This window comes from Otolemur garnettii, unplaced genomic scaffold (assembly GCF_000181295.1).
Source record: "Otolemur garnettii isolate 467f Iridium unplaced genomic scaffold, OtoGar3 scaffold00075, whole genome shotgun sequence".
NCBI classification, from domain to species: Eukaryota; Metazoa; Chordata; class Mammalia; order Primates; family Galagidae; genus Otolemur; species Otolemur garnettii.
In genome coordinates this window covers 1,185,726-1,200,450 of record NW_003852470.1, presented here as the reverse complement: position 1 = coordinate 1,200,450, position 14,725 = coordinate 1,185,726, and the positions used below count along the sequence as shown (strand labels likewise).

The 14,725-nt window shown below is 53.9% G+C and overlaps 1 protein-coding gene across 1 annotated transcript in view; it reads right to left on the bottom strand.

Annotated features, from left to right (window-relative positions):
* STK32C (serine/threonine kinase 32C) overlaps positions 1-14,725 on the bottom strand; it is a 79,845-nt gene that overhangs the window by 21,017 nt on the left and 44,103 nt on the right. The window contains exon 3 of the mRNA XM_003794050.1: positions 2,210-2,361. Within this exon, the coding sequence (XP_003794098.1) occupies positions 2,210-2,361 (152 nt within the window). The remainder of the gene's footprint in view (positions 1-2,209; positions 2,362-14,725) is intronic.

The window sequence follows — 14,725 nt, the reverse complement described above, 5'->3', positions numbered from 1 at the left end:
GGTGATGATGATGATGGTGGTGGTGATGGTGATGAAGATTGTGGTGATGATGGAGGTGGTGATGATGGAGGTGGTGATGATGATGATGGTGGTGGTGATGGTGATGATGGAGATGGTGATGATGATGGTGATGGTGGTGGTGATGGTGATGAAGATTGTGGTGATGATGGAGGTGGTGATGATGAGGTGGTGATGATGGTGGTGATGATGATGGTAACCATGGTGGTGGCAATGATGGTGGTGGTGGTGATGGTGATGATGGTGGTGATGGTGATGATGGTGGTGATGGAGCACCACAGTGATAATGATAGTGGTGACAATGGTGATGATGGTGATGATGGCTGAAGTAAAACAATACTTTAAGGACCTCCTTTCACTTGGCAGTTTCTTTTCTGAACTCTCAGAGATAACTCTAATTGTTAAATGATTGGATCTTTCCAGAATAAAGTCACAAGAATTCATTTTCGTGTGACGTTCCTCAAGGCCTCCATCTGCATCCTCAGTGAAGGATGGCCTGGAGAGGGTGGTGCAGTTTGGGGCCTGAGAAGAGGGCCTGGGAGTGAGCCTCAGAGCAAAGGGACTCAGGATGCCAGGCTCAAGAGCAGATGGCCTCCCACACCTGGAGGCAAAGCTGTGGTGGCCCTACCCTTTGTAGCACCAGCATAGCTGGGGACATCCCCTGGAAGGCTGGCTATTGGGATAGGACATGAGCTGCAGCAGAAGGGGAAGGAAAGTAAACCAACTGTGACGTGAGCTTCCTGCCCCCTGAGCCAGCCTATGGAAGTGCTTTGTCCATAGGGATGTGTGCACAGCCCCCACTCCCACCCCCATGAGAGTAGGGGACTGGGTACATTGTCCATGGCAGGTGAAGGGCTTCAACCCAGGAGCCCATGCTGACTGTGGAACCACATGGCCTCCCGGATAGCCCCAGGCCCCAGAAAGAGAAGTCCTGGGTTGTCCCTCTTTGCAAGGAGCCTCAGTGTCAACACTGCGGCTGAGTATCAACTCCAGATGGCAGCCTATCCTGGGGCACTGGGGACCACACAGTGATCACCTCTCCTCTCTACTGAGCTCCCAGGAGTAATCACCCCATTTGAGGATGAGGAACCTGACCCAGGCCTGACTCTCCCTGGCCATTGGGTATCAGGGTAGGTTTAACAGGCACTTGGCACTTGGACACCCCCAGAGCCATCACCAAGGATGCTGAAGACAAGACCACAGGCTGTAAAGCCAGGGTCCAGCTCTGCCAGCCTTCGACTTGCTTAGAGACCAGATGGTTGTTAATGCCCTGGGGGCCACAGTGGTGAGGACAGTGGCCATATGCTAGCCAGGGACTGGGAGGACAAGGCTGCGGTGCTATGGAGGGCCACAGCCATTCCTTGTGCTCCCCATGCCAGGGGCTGAGGCCTTCATCAGCATCTGTCTGCCTAGCAGCACAGCCCAGCTCTTTCCGCCACAGAGCTGCAGGTTAGAGCCCTGTGACACCATTCCTGAGCCACACAGCCTGTAGGCAGTGGCCATGTCCACTGTGGCATCCTCCCTACTGCAGTAAGCCCAGGTAAACAGCCGGGCAGGGGCCTGTCCGGGCTGCAAGAGCATCCCTAGAACAGCTGGCTGCAGACTCCCTGCCAGCAAGGGTGCTCTGGCTCCTGCTCTTCACTATTCCCAGACACAGCCAGGCTGCCTCCCCCTTTCTGTGTGGCTAAGGGAGACTAAGGGGACACATGGGTGACATACAGAGGGGGGACCGGGACTAGGACCATGACCATTGTCATGTGACTCTCCGGCTGCTCGAAACTGGATAGGCTAGGCAGGATAGGCTGCCATGCTTCACAGGAGCTTCTGGGGAGAACCCCTGCCTGGGAGCACACAAGAAGTCCCAGAGCCCCCTGTAGGAGGCAGTCAGGGTAGACCCCGAGTCAGGGAGGACCATTGCTCTAGGGAGGACTCTCTAGGACAGGAGGGACCTTCCAGCTACCCAGGCCTCTAACGTCACCCAGGACTGGTCTTACTGCTCACTTTCTGAAAGGAGCCCAGGGTCGGGCCCTCAACCCCCCCACCCAGAGTGACTCAGTGCCACAGTGTCCAGGCAGGGTAGGGGGCACTGCTCCCTCTAGGAAGGCCCCAGGCTTCCAGCGGTGGGCGGGGGGGGGGGTGCTGCATTAACCCCAGTATGTCCTGGGCACCTGGAGCCTGTGGACTAGCTCACCAGAGGTTCACCAGGAAGACGTGCTCAACCTCCTGCAGGATCTCCAGCTCCCGGAAGACGTTGCGGACCTCGTCACGCTCGATGCACTGCTGCTTGTTCATGTACTTCATGGCGTACATCTTCTCCGTGTCACGCTTCTGCACAATGCACACCTGCAGGGCAGGGGCCGCTCAGGACCGCGCCCCACGTGAGCTCCACCCCCCTGCCTCCTGGCTGGCAGGAGGGGCTCTACACCTGGGACACCTAGTCTGCAGCAGGCAGGCTGTGAACGGGCACCTTCCACCGAGAGCACTGGGTGTGAGCCGGAGCTGCTGGGCGGAGGGCAGCCCCTCACCTGACATAGGGGGCTTGACCTCCCACATGCCAGTACTGCTTCCCTGGGGCTGGGGGCAGGTGGAGAATGGCTGGGAGGACCCACCTCAACGGGGCCCTGCACCTCAGAAGCCACACCAGCTACCCATAACCTCAGCAGGGACACCCACCTAGTGCTTCCAAAGGCCTCCCCTCCTTGAGTCTCAGCACAGCAAGGGGCAAGTCTCTTCCACACTGTCCTGCAAAGGCAGAGCCACAGGCACCAGGTTCCCCCCACAATAGAGCCTTCCATGATGTCAGTCTCCACACACACAAGGTGTGATACCCTATGGGAATTGAACTGTTGGTGTCAGCTAGCAAGGTGGCATTGCTCAGACACCGCTAAGATGTCGCTAATTGCTTGCACACAGGATCAATGTGAAGCAGCAGTGAGAGACGTAAAATGAGCTAGAGCCTCTGGTGGCCAAGGACGTCAGTCAGAATAGAGAGCAAGATCTCCAAGCAAAGCCAGGAATAAAGACAAAAATCGTGGGTCTGGAGCCACTGCCCCTTCTCCCTGCCTGCCATGGGGTGACTGCTCAGGACACGTGACCAAAGGTATTCCTGAGCCCTTCCACAGCCTCAGGTCCTGGATCTTTTAGGACAAGGAGCCTGAGTGGGAGGCATGAAGAAAGTGTGATTCTGGAAATCAAAGTGGATGGGAGGGTTTGCTCACCCAAAGGCAGGCAGCCTGGCACTGGGACCTCTCGGCGGAGTCGGTCTCAGGCCACACCTGCTAGATGCAGCCCTGGGAGAGACCCACATTCCCTTTTCCAGAAATGAACCCAAGACAGGGAGTCTCTACATCTGAGTATGGTCACCACGGTGCTGTTCATACCACCCAGCATCTCACACAACCTTAACACCTAACAACCTGATGACAGGGAATGAGTAGGCTCAGTGAAGACGCGCTATGCCGGACTAAGACTCGTGAGGACTGTAAACAGCATGACGACTCTAATAATGCCAACACTGCGGTTAAGCTGCCCCATTCAGCAGGTGCAATGTGGAGATGGCACTGACATGGACAGGAGCCAGGCATGAGCACAGCTACACTGGCAGGTGGGGACATGGACAGCCCCTTCTTCTTTGCGCTGGTCTCTGTGACATCACTGTGAAGGTGTCTGGTGACAGACACATCTTTTGCACATCTTTTATCTGTGGTGTCAGGTTTTTGGGGTTTCTGGACATGGCAGCTGAGCAGCTTCTCTCAGCCTGAGCCCTAAATATCTTCCAGGCATGGGGACCTTCCTACGCCATAACTGTGGTTTCCAAGGCAACATCATGCACACCAGCACACGGGCCACCCCACAGGCCCACGAGAGGCTGAGCCCACAGGTGACCCCATAGCACAAAGGTGGCACCTTGCCACAGCTGAGCTGCTCCAGCCCAGCCACCCCACAGCCCAAACCCACAGCGTGGTACAAACCCAGCCAAGCCCCTGTGCAGGCCACCAAGACTCCACAAAGGAGGCCCCCAGCCCAGGGACACAGGCATGGCCTAGACAGGCACACTTCTTGCCTCTGAAGACCACCCTCTGGTCCCAATGTGGGGAGGGGCAGGCACCCTGTGTGTGGCCGTGTGGGGACTGAGACTGGGGTAACAACACATGGGGCAAGGCAGGATGCAGGCCGCAGGTGCATAGAGCCGGGCCCAGCCCTGGAGCGGAGGCCACCACTCATGATGGCACAGACAGAGACGCAGAGTTTCCTGCCTCCCTGGTCCTTGGGGAATGGAGGGGCTGGAGTCCACTCTGTAAGGGGCACAGCCCCAAAAGCAGCACCAGGTGAGCTTGGGTCTGGGCAGAATTTCCTTGGTGGGCACGGTGACACTGCCCTGAGGCTACTCCCTGGGAGCTTCATGTGCTGGGGGTCTGCCAACCAGACACTGTGGGGCTGGAGAGCAGGAGGCACCGAGGTGAGCACGCAGGAGTGACGGGATCGGCTTGTGTCCTCCCAGTTTCAGCCTGCACACCCCAAGCAGTTTCTGTCCAGGGCCTGCTCCTCCTCTCCAGCATCACAGCCTGTGAATCCTGTGATGCCTGGTCTGCCCAGGTGCTGCACTCGAGCACTGCTCAGGGAGATGTGTGAGTGAAAGGCCCTTTGCAGGCAGCTCTGATCCCTGGCTAAGTGATGGCCCAAGGGTATCCACATCCCAATCCCTGGAGCCTGTGGTGTGTCCCTTGCATTGGAGGAGGGACTCGGCAAGTGGAGCAATACTGGATTATCTGGGTGCACCCTGACACTGTCACATGTGTCCAGGGGAGATCTGAGACAGCAGGAGAAGGCAAAGTGACAACCGAGGTGCTATGTGGCCGGCCTTGAAGACAGAGGCCTCAGCATAGGGCACCCAGGGCCTGCCGAGAAGGCCTCAGATGGCACAGGTTGGACGTGTTTTTCTGTGTTCCCATGTTTTCCATGGCCTCCCAATCTGAGGAAGTCACCCAGAAATGCAGAATGACAGGGAGGGGAGGACAAAAACCACAGACACAAAAATATGACTGCACTTGGCAAGTTGTGATCATAGCACGTGAAAGCCACCACCTGCTCACACCTGCTCAAGGATTGCTCTCCTGGACTTTGGAGCGCAGGACTAGGAGGCAGTAGGTCCTCCTCTCTCAGGAGCCTGCCCCTGCAGAGGGATGGGGGGCTGCCTTAGGGCCTCTGAGTTTGAGGCCAGGGAGGGCAGCCCCAGAGCCTCAGACACTCCTCATCCCCCCACCAGGGCTCCCTCAGTGTCCACGGCTGGCTGAGTCCCCAACGGCTGCACTTGCCCCAGAGACTGGTGGCCCTGCCAGTTCTAACACAGCAGGTGGAGAACCACTCCTCAGGGGCCTGTGGGCTCATGTCCTGGAGCTGGGGACCCTGGCTGATAACAGGGTATTAAAATGGGCTTAGCCAGAAACACAGCAACATTCTCCAATGCTGAACTACAAGGCCATAGGCCTAAGGGACCCAAACATGACTAAGTCCCACACCAATAACAGGATCAGCTCCTAATGACATGGACCAAGTGCACGTGCAAACCACCCCCACTCCGCCCCCTTCCCTGGGTCAGTGGAGAAGAGCCCTGACTTCCCAACAGGCCGAAGGGTCCAGCCAGGCAGGGCCACCTCCAACGTTGAGGGAAATCAAGGCAGCCCAAACCGGAGGGAAGCCTGTAAGATGTGGCCACTGCTGCTCACACTCCAGGATTCAGTGAAATTAGGAAGGAGGAAACCCTCTGATGCTTCCAGAGTGGATACTGCCAACCTCAGTTCTCCATTATAGGAAGGATGGGCCATCCACCCCCATGGAGGCCAGAGGAAGCTGTGCAGTTTGGACTTGGACGAGAATCCCACCAGCTTTGCGGATCCAGCCCTCCTGTGGGCTGTGCTATCCCCGTTTCCCTGGACGGGCAGCACCCTCGTGCTCAGTCTCCTTGGTGAGTCAGAGCAGATTCCCAAACCTGTGAGGCGGCAGGAGATGGTGCCACACAGAAACGCAGTGTGAGCAGGGCCCTCCTCCCCTCAGCACCGCAGAAGGGACAATTCTCTGCTACTAGGCAGGCAGATCCATCTCCAACCTCAGTCAAGTGCCTGGGGCTTCCATTTGCACTCGAGAACCAAACCCATAGCTTCCTCTGAGCGGCCAGAGCAGACATTGGTGCTAACCCTATCTTGGGCACTGGCCCTTCTCCTGGGCTCTGGACGTCAGGATCTGGCTCTGGACATCAGGGTTCAGCCACTGGTAAGGTCCCTGCTCTGGATCTCTCTTGGGAATCCCACACAGCCTCCACACAGTGTTTGGAGTGGGCCAGACAGCCCCCCTTCCTCCCAAGTCCCCCTTCCTCTTCTCACCCATCTCCTGGGTCCTTCCCAGGACAAGAAGTTCCTTAAGACAGCTGGGATCTGTGGCAAGGCATTTTTTATCCCATTGTCTTAGTTTTTTCCCCTAAAAAGCTGCAAAATGCAGGAGCCATGGGCCTGGGCCTAGCCCTTGGTCCTTGAGGTGGGACTGTATTCTTCTCCCCCCCTCCCAAGTATAAGCCCAAGCAGCATGCTGGTAAGAGCCCCATGCCAGGTCTACACCCAGCCACTGGGAAAGAGTCCCAGGCCTTGGAGGGTAAACCCCACCAATTCCTGTTGGCCCAGACAGGGCAGAGTAGAGTGGCTGGGGCGAATCTGCTCAGGTGCAGAGAGAGGGGGGGAGCATGTGGGGGGACGGGGGTATGCAGACCAAGGAAGGGGAGTTGGAAAGAAGGGAGGAGCCCACCCAGAGTTAGGGCCGGCACCCAGGAGCTGGAGGAGTGGGGTGCAGGACCGAGCCTGGGTTTCTACCTCAGATAGCCAGCTGAGCCCGCTGCTCCAAAGCCAGTAAGGACTTGAAACATTCATCCAAGGCAGGGGGCTCTTGGACTCCCAAAGGGACCCCCACCCCCCGTACCGCCCAGGGGCTGTGCCTGCAGACACTTCCACATTGGTGTCTTGGGGTCTCCCGGCCAGGCACCCACCTTTCTGAGGAACTGCAAGACCCCTAGGAACGAGTGGAGACCTGCTTCTGCACTACAGTCAGCATTACAAGAAGAACAAATCTTCCCTTTGAAAGCCCCAAACACCCCTCAGGCAGCGATGGATCTGCATGATTGAAAAGAAAGTGGAGGTCCTTGCCACTGTTACAAAACCAGTTGGTGGGGACAAGAATGGTGGTTCTCAGGTGGTGACACTTTACTAAATGCCTAGATATTATCCCACCGAAGATGTGCCTCGAAAGTTGTCGAGTCCGGCAAACCACCACTTAGTCAGCATGTGAGAAAACTGCCATCTAGCATCACACCTGGGACCATGCTAATTATCCTCACTGGGTGCCATGGAGGCAAGAGGGTGGTTTTCCTAAAGCAGCTGGGCAGTGGCTTGCTAATTGTGACTGGACCTCTGTTCCTCAATCGGGTTCCTCTATGAAGGACACACCAGAAATTTGTCATCGTCACCACCACAAAAATTGACATCAGTAATGTTAAAATCCCTAAGCATCTTACTGATGCTTATTTTAAGAAGCAGCAGCTCTGGAAGCCCAGACACCAGGAAGGTGAGATCTTCACCACAGAAAAAGAGAAATAAGAGATAACAGAACAGTGCAAGGTTGATCAAAAAGCTGTGGATTTTACCAAAAATCAAGGCTATTCCTCAGCTCCAGGGCTACCTGTGATACATTTTTGCCCTGACAAATGGAGCTTACCCTCATAAAATGGTTTTTAAATTCCTTAAAAAGAACTTAATTAAATGGCTGATAGATCAAAAAAAAAAGTTACTCAGTACTCGCCACAGGCTGGCAAACCAGCCCCGACCTCCAGCCCACTCTGTGGCCTTAGGCAAGGTGCAAGAGCTTCACCAGAGCCCACCTGGCCCCTCTGGCCACAGGCTCAGCCACAGGAGGTCTGGGGTCAGTCCCACCCAGGCAAAGTCAACAGTTTCCAAAGCTGGGAGAAAGTTAAAAATAAAGTGTTTCATTTACAATGACAAAAAATTATACGTGACATCACAGCCTGGGTTGAAGAGTAAGAAACACCAGGCCTCTCCCCAGGGAGCCCAGCACCCCTTCCTGGGGAGCCCCGGCCTGCAGAGGCTGTGAGGAGTTGCACGTCCAGAAAGGGAGAGGGCTCAGTGTGGGCCTGGGGCTCACATCCAACCTGAGGGGACACAACCCGCTCATGCACCACAAAGTCGGCCCCTCAACCGGGCCTGGCTCCAGAGGGGCCCTGGAGGCAGAGACAGATCCCCACTCATTCCTGAGGCAGCTGTGTCCAAGCAAACTGCTCACCAGCTTGTGGGAAGGGGGACTGCTCTGTCAGTGATCCCTGTGATACTGTCCCCAGGGTGACTTCGGGGGCTGGAATTCAATTTCCTGGATTCAGAATAAACACAATTAGGCAGGCTGGGGAGGAGAGAGAGCTGTGCAGATGCAGGAGGCCTTATGACCTCAGGCTGGAAGCTGGGGGGTGGGGGGCGAGGGGTAGGGCTGGGTAGGGGCCAGGGCTGGGAGGGTACAGTGAGAGCGTGTCCAAGCCAAGAGAAAAATGGATTGATTTCTTCTAGTCCTGATTATTCCCACCCGGATGATCTGCTTTGGAATTAATTATGGCCACGTCACCTGCTGGACACCAGCTGGACAGCACTGGAGAGAGCTGCATGGGGGAGGGCTATGCCCTGCCTTTGCTCCTGGAAAGCCTCCTTCCAGCACCAAGTGTACACAGGTGCACTGGGGCCACATGCTCATAGCTGGAGCCTGGGGGAGGCTCCTGCTGGGACTCACAAGTGCTCGCACAGGCTCAAGGTGGGTGTGACAAGGGTGATTGGCAGCATTGCTCCCTCCTGGCCTCCTCCTAATGTGGCCAAGGGATGATGATGCCCCAGGAGGGTGGGGACTATGTCCCCACAGCTCACAGACTATGAGCTGGACCATCACCAGCTTCCTCTGCAGCCAAGAAGAAAAGCAGCATCTGGGGTGTGACTTCTCTAAGTTCAGTCCATCAGTGGGTTTGACCGTGTGCCAAGTTCTTCAAGGCTGACCTGTCTTCCCAGAAAGGGGCAATTTCGTCCAGCAAATGACATCCTTCCCAAAGAGACCTTCAGAACTCCACTGGATCTGCCACAGTGCTCCGGCGGGGCACGGAGAGCCAGACCTGAGCAGGTGCACTGCTGGGAGCCAGCCCGGCGGCCGGAGGAGGAGGACGAGCTCCAGCTGCATCTTCACTGTGCTCCTCACTCGCCTCACACATCTCTGACTCAACAGATGACCCAAGCTTCCTCCTTCACTGCAGGGAACATTCCACTAATTTATCTCACAATAAAACGTCACTGAGCCTTTATGCTCAGTAAAGCCACCGATGTTTCAAACAGGAAGCCAAAATCAGCCAAAGTCAGCCACCGATGTTTCCAACAGGAAGCCTCTGGGAGCCCCACGCCCTCCTCAGCAGATGTGAGGGGACCCCCAGCCACTCGGGGAACCCCAGCCATGTGGAGCCCTGCACTTGTGCCCTGCTCCTTACAGACAGAAACCCCATCAAGGAGATTTAAAAACCAGGCTTTGTAACCAGCAGGGAAATGCAAATCAAACCCACAATGAGCTCCGACTGCACCCCCACTGGGATGGCTACTATCAGAAAAATAAATAAAGCAGAACAGAACAAGTGCTTGGAGGACGCAGAGAAGCTGGAGCCTGAGCACCGTGGGTGGGCATGTAGACTGGGGCAGCTGCTGTGCAAACAGTTGGTGGCTTCTCCAAAGTTAAACACAGAATTACCAATGATCCAGCAACTCTGCTTCTGGGTGAAAGAACTGAAAACAGGGATGCTAGAGACAGCTGTACACCCATGTTCACGGCAGTATTATGCACAGTAGCTAAAACAAGGAGTGCCCCACATGTCCATGGAAGGATAAATGGATAAGCAAAACGTCACCCACAGGGACTTTGGAATAGCACTCAGCATTAATAAAGGGAATTCTGACATGTGCTATGATGTGGATGAACTCTGAGGACAATTTGTTCAGTGAAATAATCTGAACCTTGTAGGGTTCCACTTAATAAGTGCAGTGGGCTTGCTGTGCCCCTCAAACCTGACCCCAGAGTGACAGCATGAGGGGAAGGAGGGGATTAGGCCACAGGGTGGGGCCCTCATGAATGGGATTAGTGCCCTCAGAAGGGCTGCTAGACATCTCTCTGCCCACCTTCCAGCCTGTGAGGACACAGCTTGACAGCTCTGTCTGTACCAGGAAGAGCCTCCACCAGACACAGAGTCTGCCTTGGACTTGGCCTTCCAGACTTAGAACGGTGGGACCAGGCTCGTTGTTTAAACCACCCACTCTGCAGTGCTTTTATCACTTGTGCACTTAGACCTGAGCAGACTAAGATGTAAGGAACCTAGAAATGTCAAGTTTGTGGGGGCAGAAAGTGGAACAGAGATTGTCAGGGGCTGGGGGCTGGGACACTGGAGCCCATTTACCAGGGACAGTTTCAGTTTTGCAAGATGACAAAGTTCTCATCTAGAGAGACAGTGCACAAAAATGTGAATATCGTATTTTGCCATAGATAATGTGCACCCACATTTTTTGCCCAAACTTTCAGGAAAAATATCTTTCATTTTAATTTTTTTTTTTTTTTTTTTTTGAGACAGAGCCTCAAGCTGTTGCCCTGGGTAGAGTTCTGTGGCATCACAGCTCACAACAACCTCTAACTCCTGGGCTCAAGCGATTCTCCTGCCTCCACCTCCCAAGTAGCTGGGACTACAGGCGCCGGCCACAACGCCCAGCCAATTTTTGGTTGCAGCTGTCATTGTTGTTTGGCGACCTGGGCTGGATTCGAACCTGCCAGCTCAGGTGTATGTGGCTGGCACCTTAGCCGCCTGAGCCACAGACGCTGATTAATCGTTTTAATTTTTTAATTCATATTTTTATTTGTTTATATTTAGGTGCTTTTTGTATTATAAAGGAATCTTAACATTTACTTTTAACATATGGTACAAGAAAATTTATGTAACAAATAATTATAAAACACAGGAACAGATACGGGTACAAGAAATTTTATCTACCAGTAACAAATTTACAATATTTACACATCATAGAAGGCCAAGAGCTCTCTGTCACTGTCAACATCAGAAGCATCATCTTCTTCAATTTCTCCATCACCAGTTTCTTCTGAAGAGTCTCTTTCTTCATCCCAGTAAACCTCCTTGTCTTCAGTTCCATCCATAGCGTTGCTGATGCTGCATGTTTTAAACGACTTCACAACCTTGCTTCATGCCACGTCCGCGCTCTCAGGATCCCATCACCAACCTGGGTGATGGATGCTTTCTGGGTTCTGCCTGTGGGTGGTAAATCATCACCAGCTGACGGCATCTGCGGCCTCCACTCTTCCTTCCTTAGGGCCTTCAAGGGCTTGTTTACTGACAAATCGAAGGGCTGCAGGTGGCTGGTGAGCTCACCAGGTATCACGACAAGTTGGGTTTTCAAGTCTGCCGCAATTGCTTTTGCACTTTGTGTAACATGGGCTTTGAAGTGATCAAAAATAAACAAAGCTGTTTTTTGCCTTTGCAACCAGACTGTGTTAAACCACATTTTCATGCCTTCTTCATTCACCCACCCTTTTTTATGCACATGGACAGTAACTCGAGAATCTTTTCTTTTTCTTTTGTGGATGATCAAAGCCAGGGCAGTGCCTGTGGCTCAAAGGAGTAGGGCGCCAGCCCCATATCCCCGGAGATAGCAGATTCAAACCCAGCCCTGGCCAAAAACTGCAAAAAAAAAAGATGATCAAAGTCTATAATCCCAGTACTATAGGAGGCCAAGGCAGGTGGAACTCAGGAGTTCGAGACCAGCCTGAGTAAGAGTGAGACCCCATCTATACTAAAAATGAAAAACTGAGGCAAGAGGACTGCTTGAGCCCAAGAGTTTGAGGTTGCTGTGAGCTATGATGCCACAGCAAGCACTCTACCCAGGACAACAAAGTGAGACTCAGTCTCAAAAAAACAAACCAAATAAAACACAAAAAGCTGATCATAGGTGACAGCTTTCTCCCATCTGCACAACAGGCTAGAACAACAGTGAAATGTGTTTTCTCTCGTCCACTAATTTTTGTAGCCCTGGTGTCTGCCCCTTTGATGTCCACAGTTCTGTTTGATGGCACATCAAATGTGAGTGGGGCCTCAACCCCACAGGAGATGTGGAGCAGCTCAAAGTTATGTCTTTCAAAGATTGATTATGTAGGCACGAAATTCCAAAGCTTGACTCTCATAGGCTGCTGGAAGTTTTGGACAAGTTTTGTTCCTGTCCTCATGCTCATACTTTCTCTCCTATAAAGTTAAAACACCATTCAGGTGTCCCTGAGAAATCGTCAAACGTTTTTCTCACGTAATCCTTTTACCCTTGTCTTGTATCACCTTGGTTGAAACAGAGATCCCAGCTTGACGCTGCTGCAGAATCCACGTCTTCACCTCCTCCCCCACCCTCCGCCACTCTGGAGTCCCCCTCGCACGGCTGTCCTCTGCCTTGGCCTCTGAAGAGCCTCCTGCTGCAGCCGCACTCTGACGGCACCTCCGTGAGAGGAGGGCCCAGAGTCTTGGCAGCCCTACCGCCGGCTCTTCAGCACACTTAATAACCGTGAACTCAAAGCCTGCAGTGCATGAAAACGGTTTCAACATTTTTGCAAGGGATTTTCCAATAGTTTTTGGAAAGATGTCAGCTGGATTGCTAGCTCTCTAAAGTGTACCAAGAGAAATATGTTGCTCTTTGTTGGCCAAAAAATGCTTTCACTGCAAGTTTGTCTTGAGTTCAATGAAACTGATTACCACATTCCAGAGTATCATTCTGCATACAGATATCAGTATTGCTTTCCCAAGTTACAATTTTAACACACAAGCATAAATAAAAGAATTAAGAACATTTATATAGGTGTGGAATTAGTATCACCCATGTATAATATGCATGCTTACTTTCCCTCAAAAATCTGGGCAAAACAGTGTGCATGATATACTGCAAAATATGGCATATTTAATGCCACAGGAATGCATGCCTAAAAGTGGATAAGATGGCAAATTTTATACTATGTATAATCCCCCATAATTTAGAAAATGGAAAAAACAAAAGCCAAGGACCAGATACAATGAGCTTATATAGCCTATTCCCAGGAGCTGAGGCCGCTGAGGGAGGAACTCCAAGTCAGAGGCCATCTGGGTCATGAGACACAGCAAAGGCCAGGCTAAGCCGTGGGCCCTGCCCTGCGGAGAAGGGACTGTGCTGGGCCTTGCACTCTGAAGGCCCCTGATGTGCATGGCTGCTCAGAGTAGCCTCTCTGGATCCTACCCGCCACAGTGGGTCACTATCCTGGTCAATAAGGACCAGAGCCGAGTCTGTGACAGGCCTTGCCCCCTCTACCCCCCATCCAACAGTCACAGACCCCTGGGCCTGAGGGGCAGGAAGGAGCCCTCCACAGCCACCACCAACTGGCCTCTGAAAATGACCCAGAGGCCACCTCTATCAACCCCTGTCTGCAGTGGCCCATTTCTAGGCCACTTGGCTTTTCAGAGCCAAGAAATGGTCAGAGAGGTGCACAGGCCAGCACTTGGGGTCAGAAGGGGACAGCAGGGCTGTGGGTGAGCAAGGCCCCAAAGTGCTAGCCTCGGATCCCTGGGCCTGGCCATCTGCACGCACCAACACTGCCTGAGCTCCCCGGCATCCCTCCAGGACTGATTTCTGAATGCCTGGCGACCCCACAGTCTCCCATTTGAGCCTCCCTCCTGAACCTACTCCCCACACCTCATCCCACCTGCCCCTCATGCAACCCCATGGCCCTGGAGGACAGAACTTAGGCTTAGCTGGGAAGACAGGTATGCAGAGGCCGTCCTGATGCCTCAGTGTCTCTGGCACCTCAGCTGACAGTGATGCTTAAAATGCACCCTCCTCGGAGCTTTTTCAATAGATCTGTGCAAAGGTGAGCACATTCTCTGGACTGTAGGGCCCCAGGCCTCAGGTAACCCCATGCAGACGACATTTGTAAGACCCCTAGGAGGAAGTGACTGACCACATGCCCTGGCCTGTGCTCTGGCTGCTCAGCAAGGCCTTTAGATAGGGACAGCAGAGACACAAGATGGACAGTGTCCAGACAGCTGCACGGCCAGGAAGGTGAGGCAGAACCCCACTGCAGGTCCCCGGACAGAAGTGATTCATACACCGCAGATCTCTTTTGAGAGTGCTCGTTAAGCCTCTTTGAGTTATAATTACCCCTCAGTCTCCACAAATTACAAGGCAGAGCGGGCCAAGAGAACAGAAGAGAAGTGAAGAAATGGCTCCCTCGAGACCAGCTGAGCAGGCCTGGCAGGATGGAGCAGTCGACTGCCTGGACAGGAGGGGACAGGGATGAGCTGAGGGCCTGTCAGCTGCACAGCTTGGTGGCGCCAAGTGTCAGCATGGCTCCTGGATGTGAGGCACCCTACTGGCCCTGTGGGAGGAGCACCTACACCCTGCTGGCCCCGTGGGAGGGGCACCTACACCCTGCTGGCCCCGTGGGAGGGGCACCTACACCCTGCTGGCCCCATGGGAGGGGCACCTACACCCTGCTGGCCCCATGGGAGGGGCACCTACACCCTGCTGGCCCTGTGGGAGGGGCACCTACACCCTGTTGGCCCTGTGGGAGG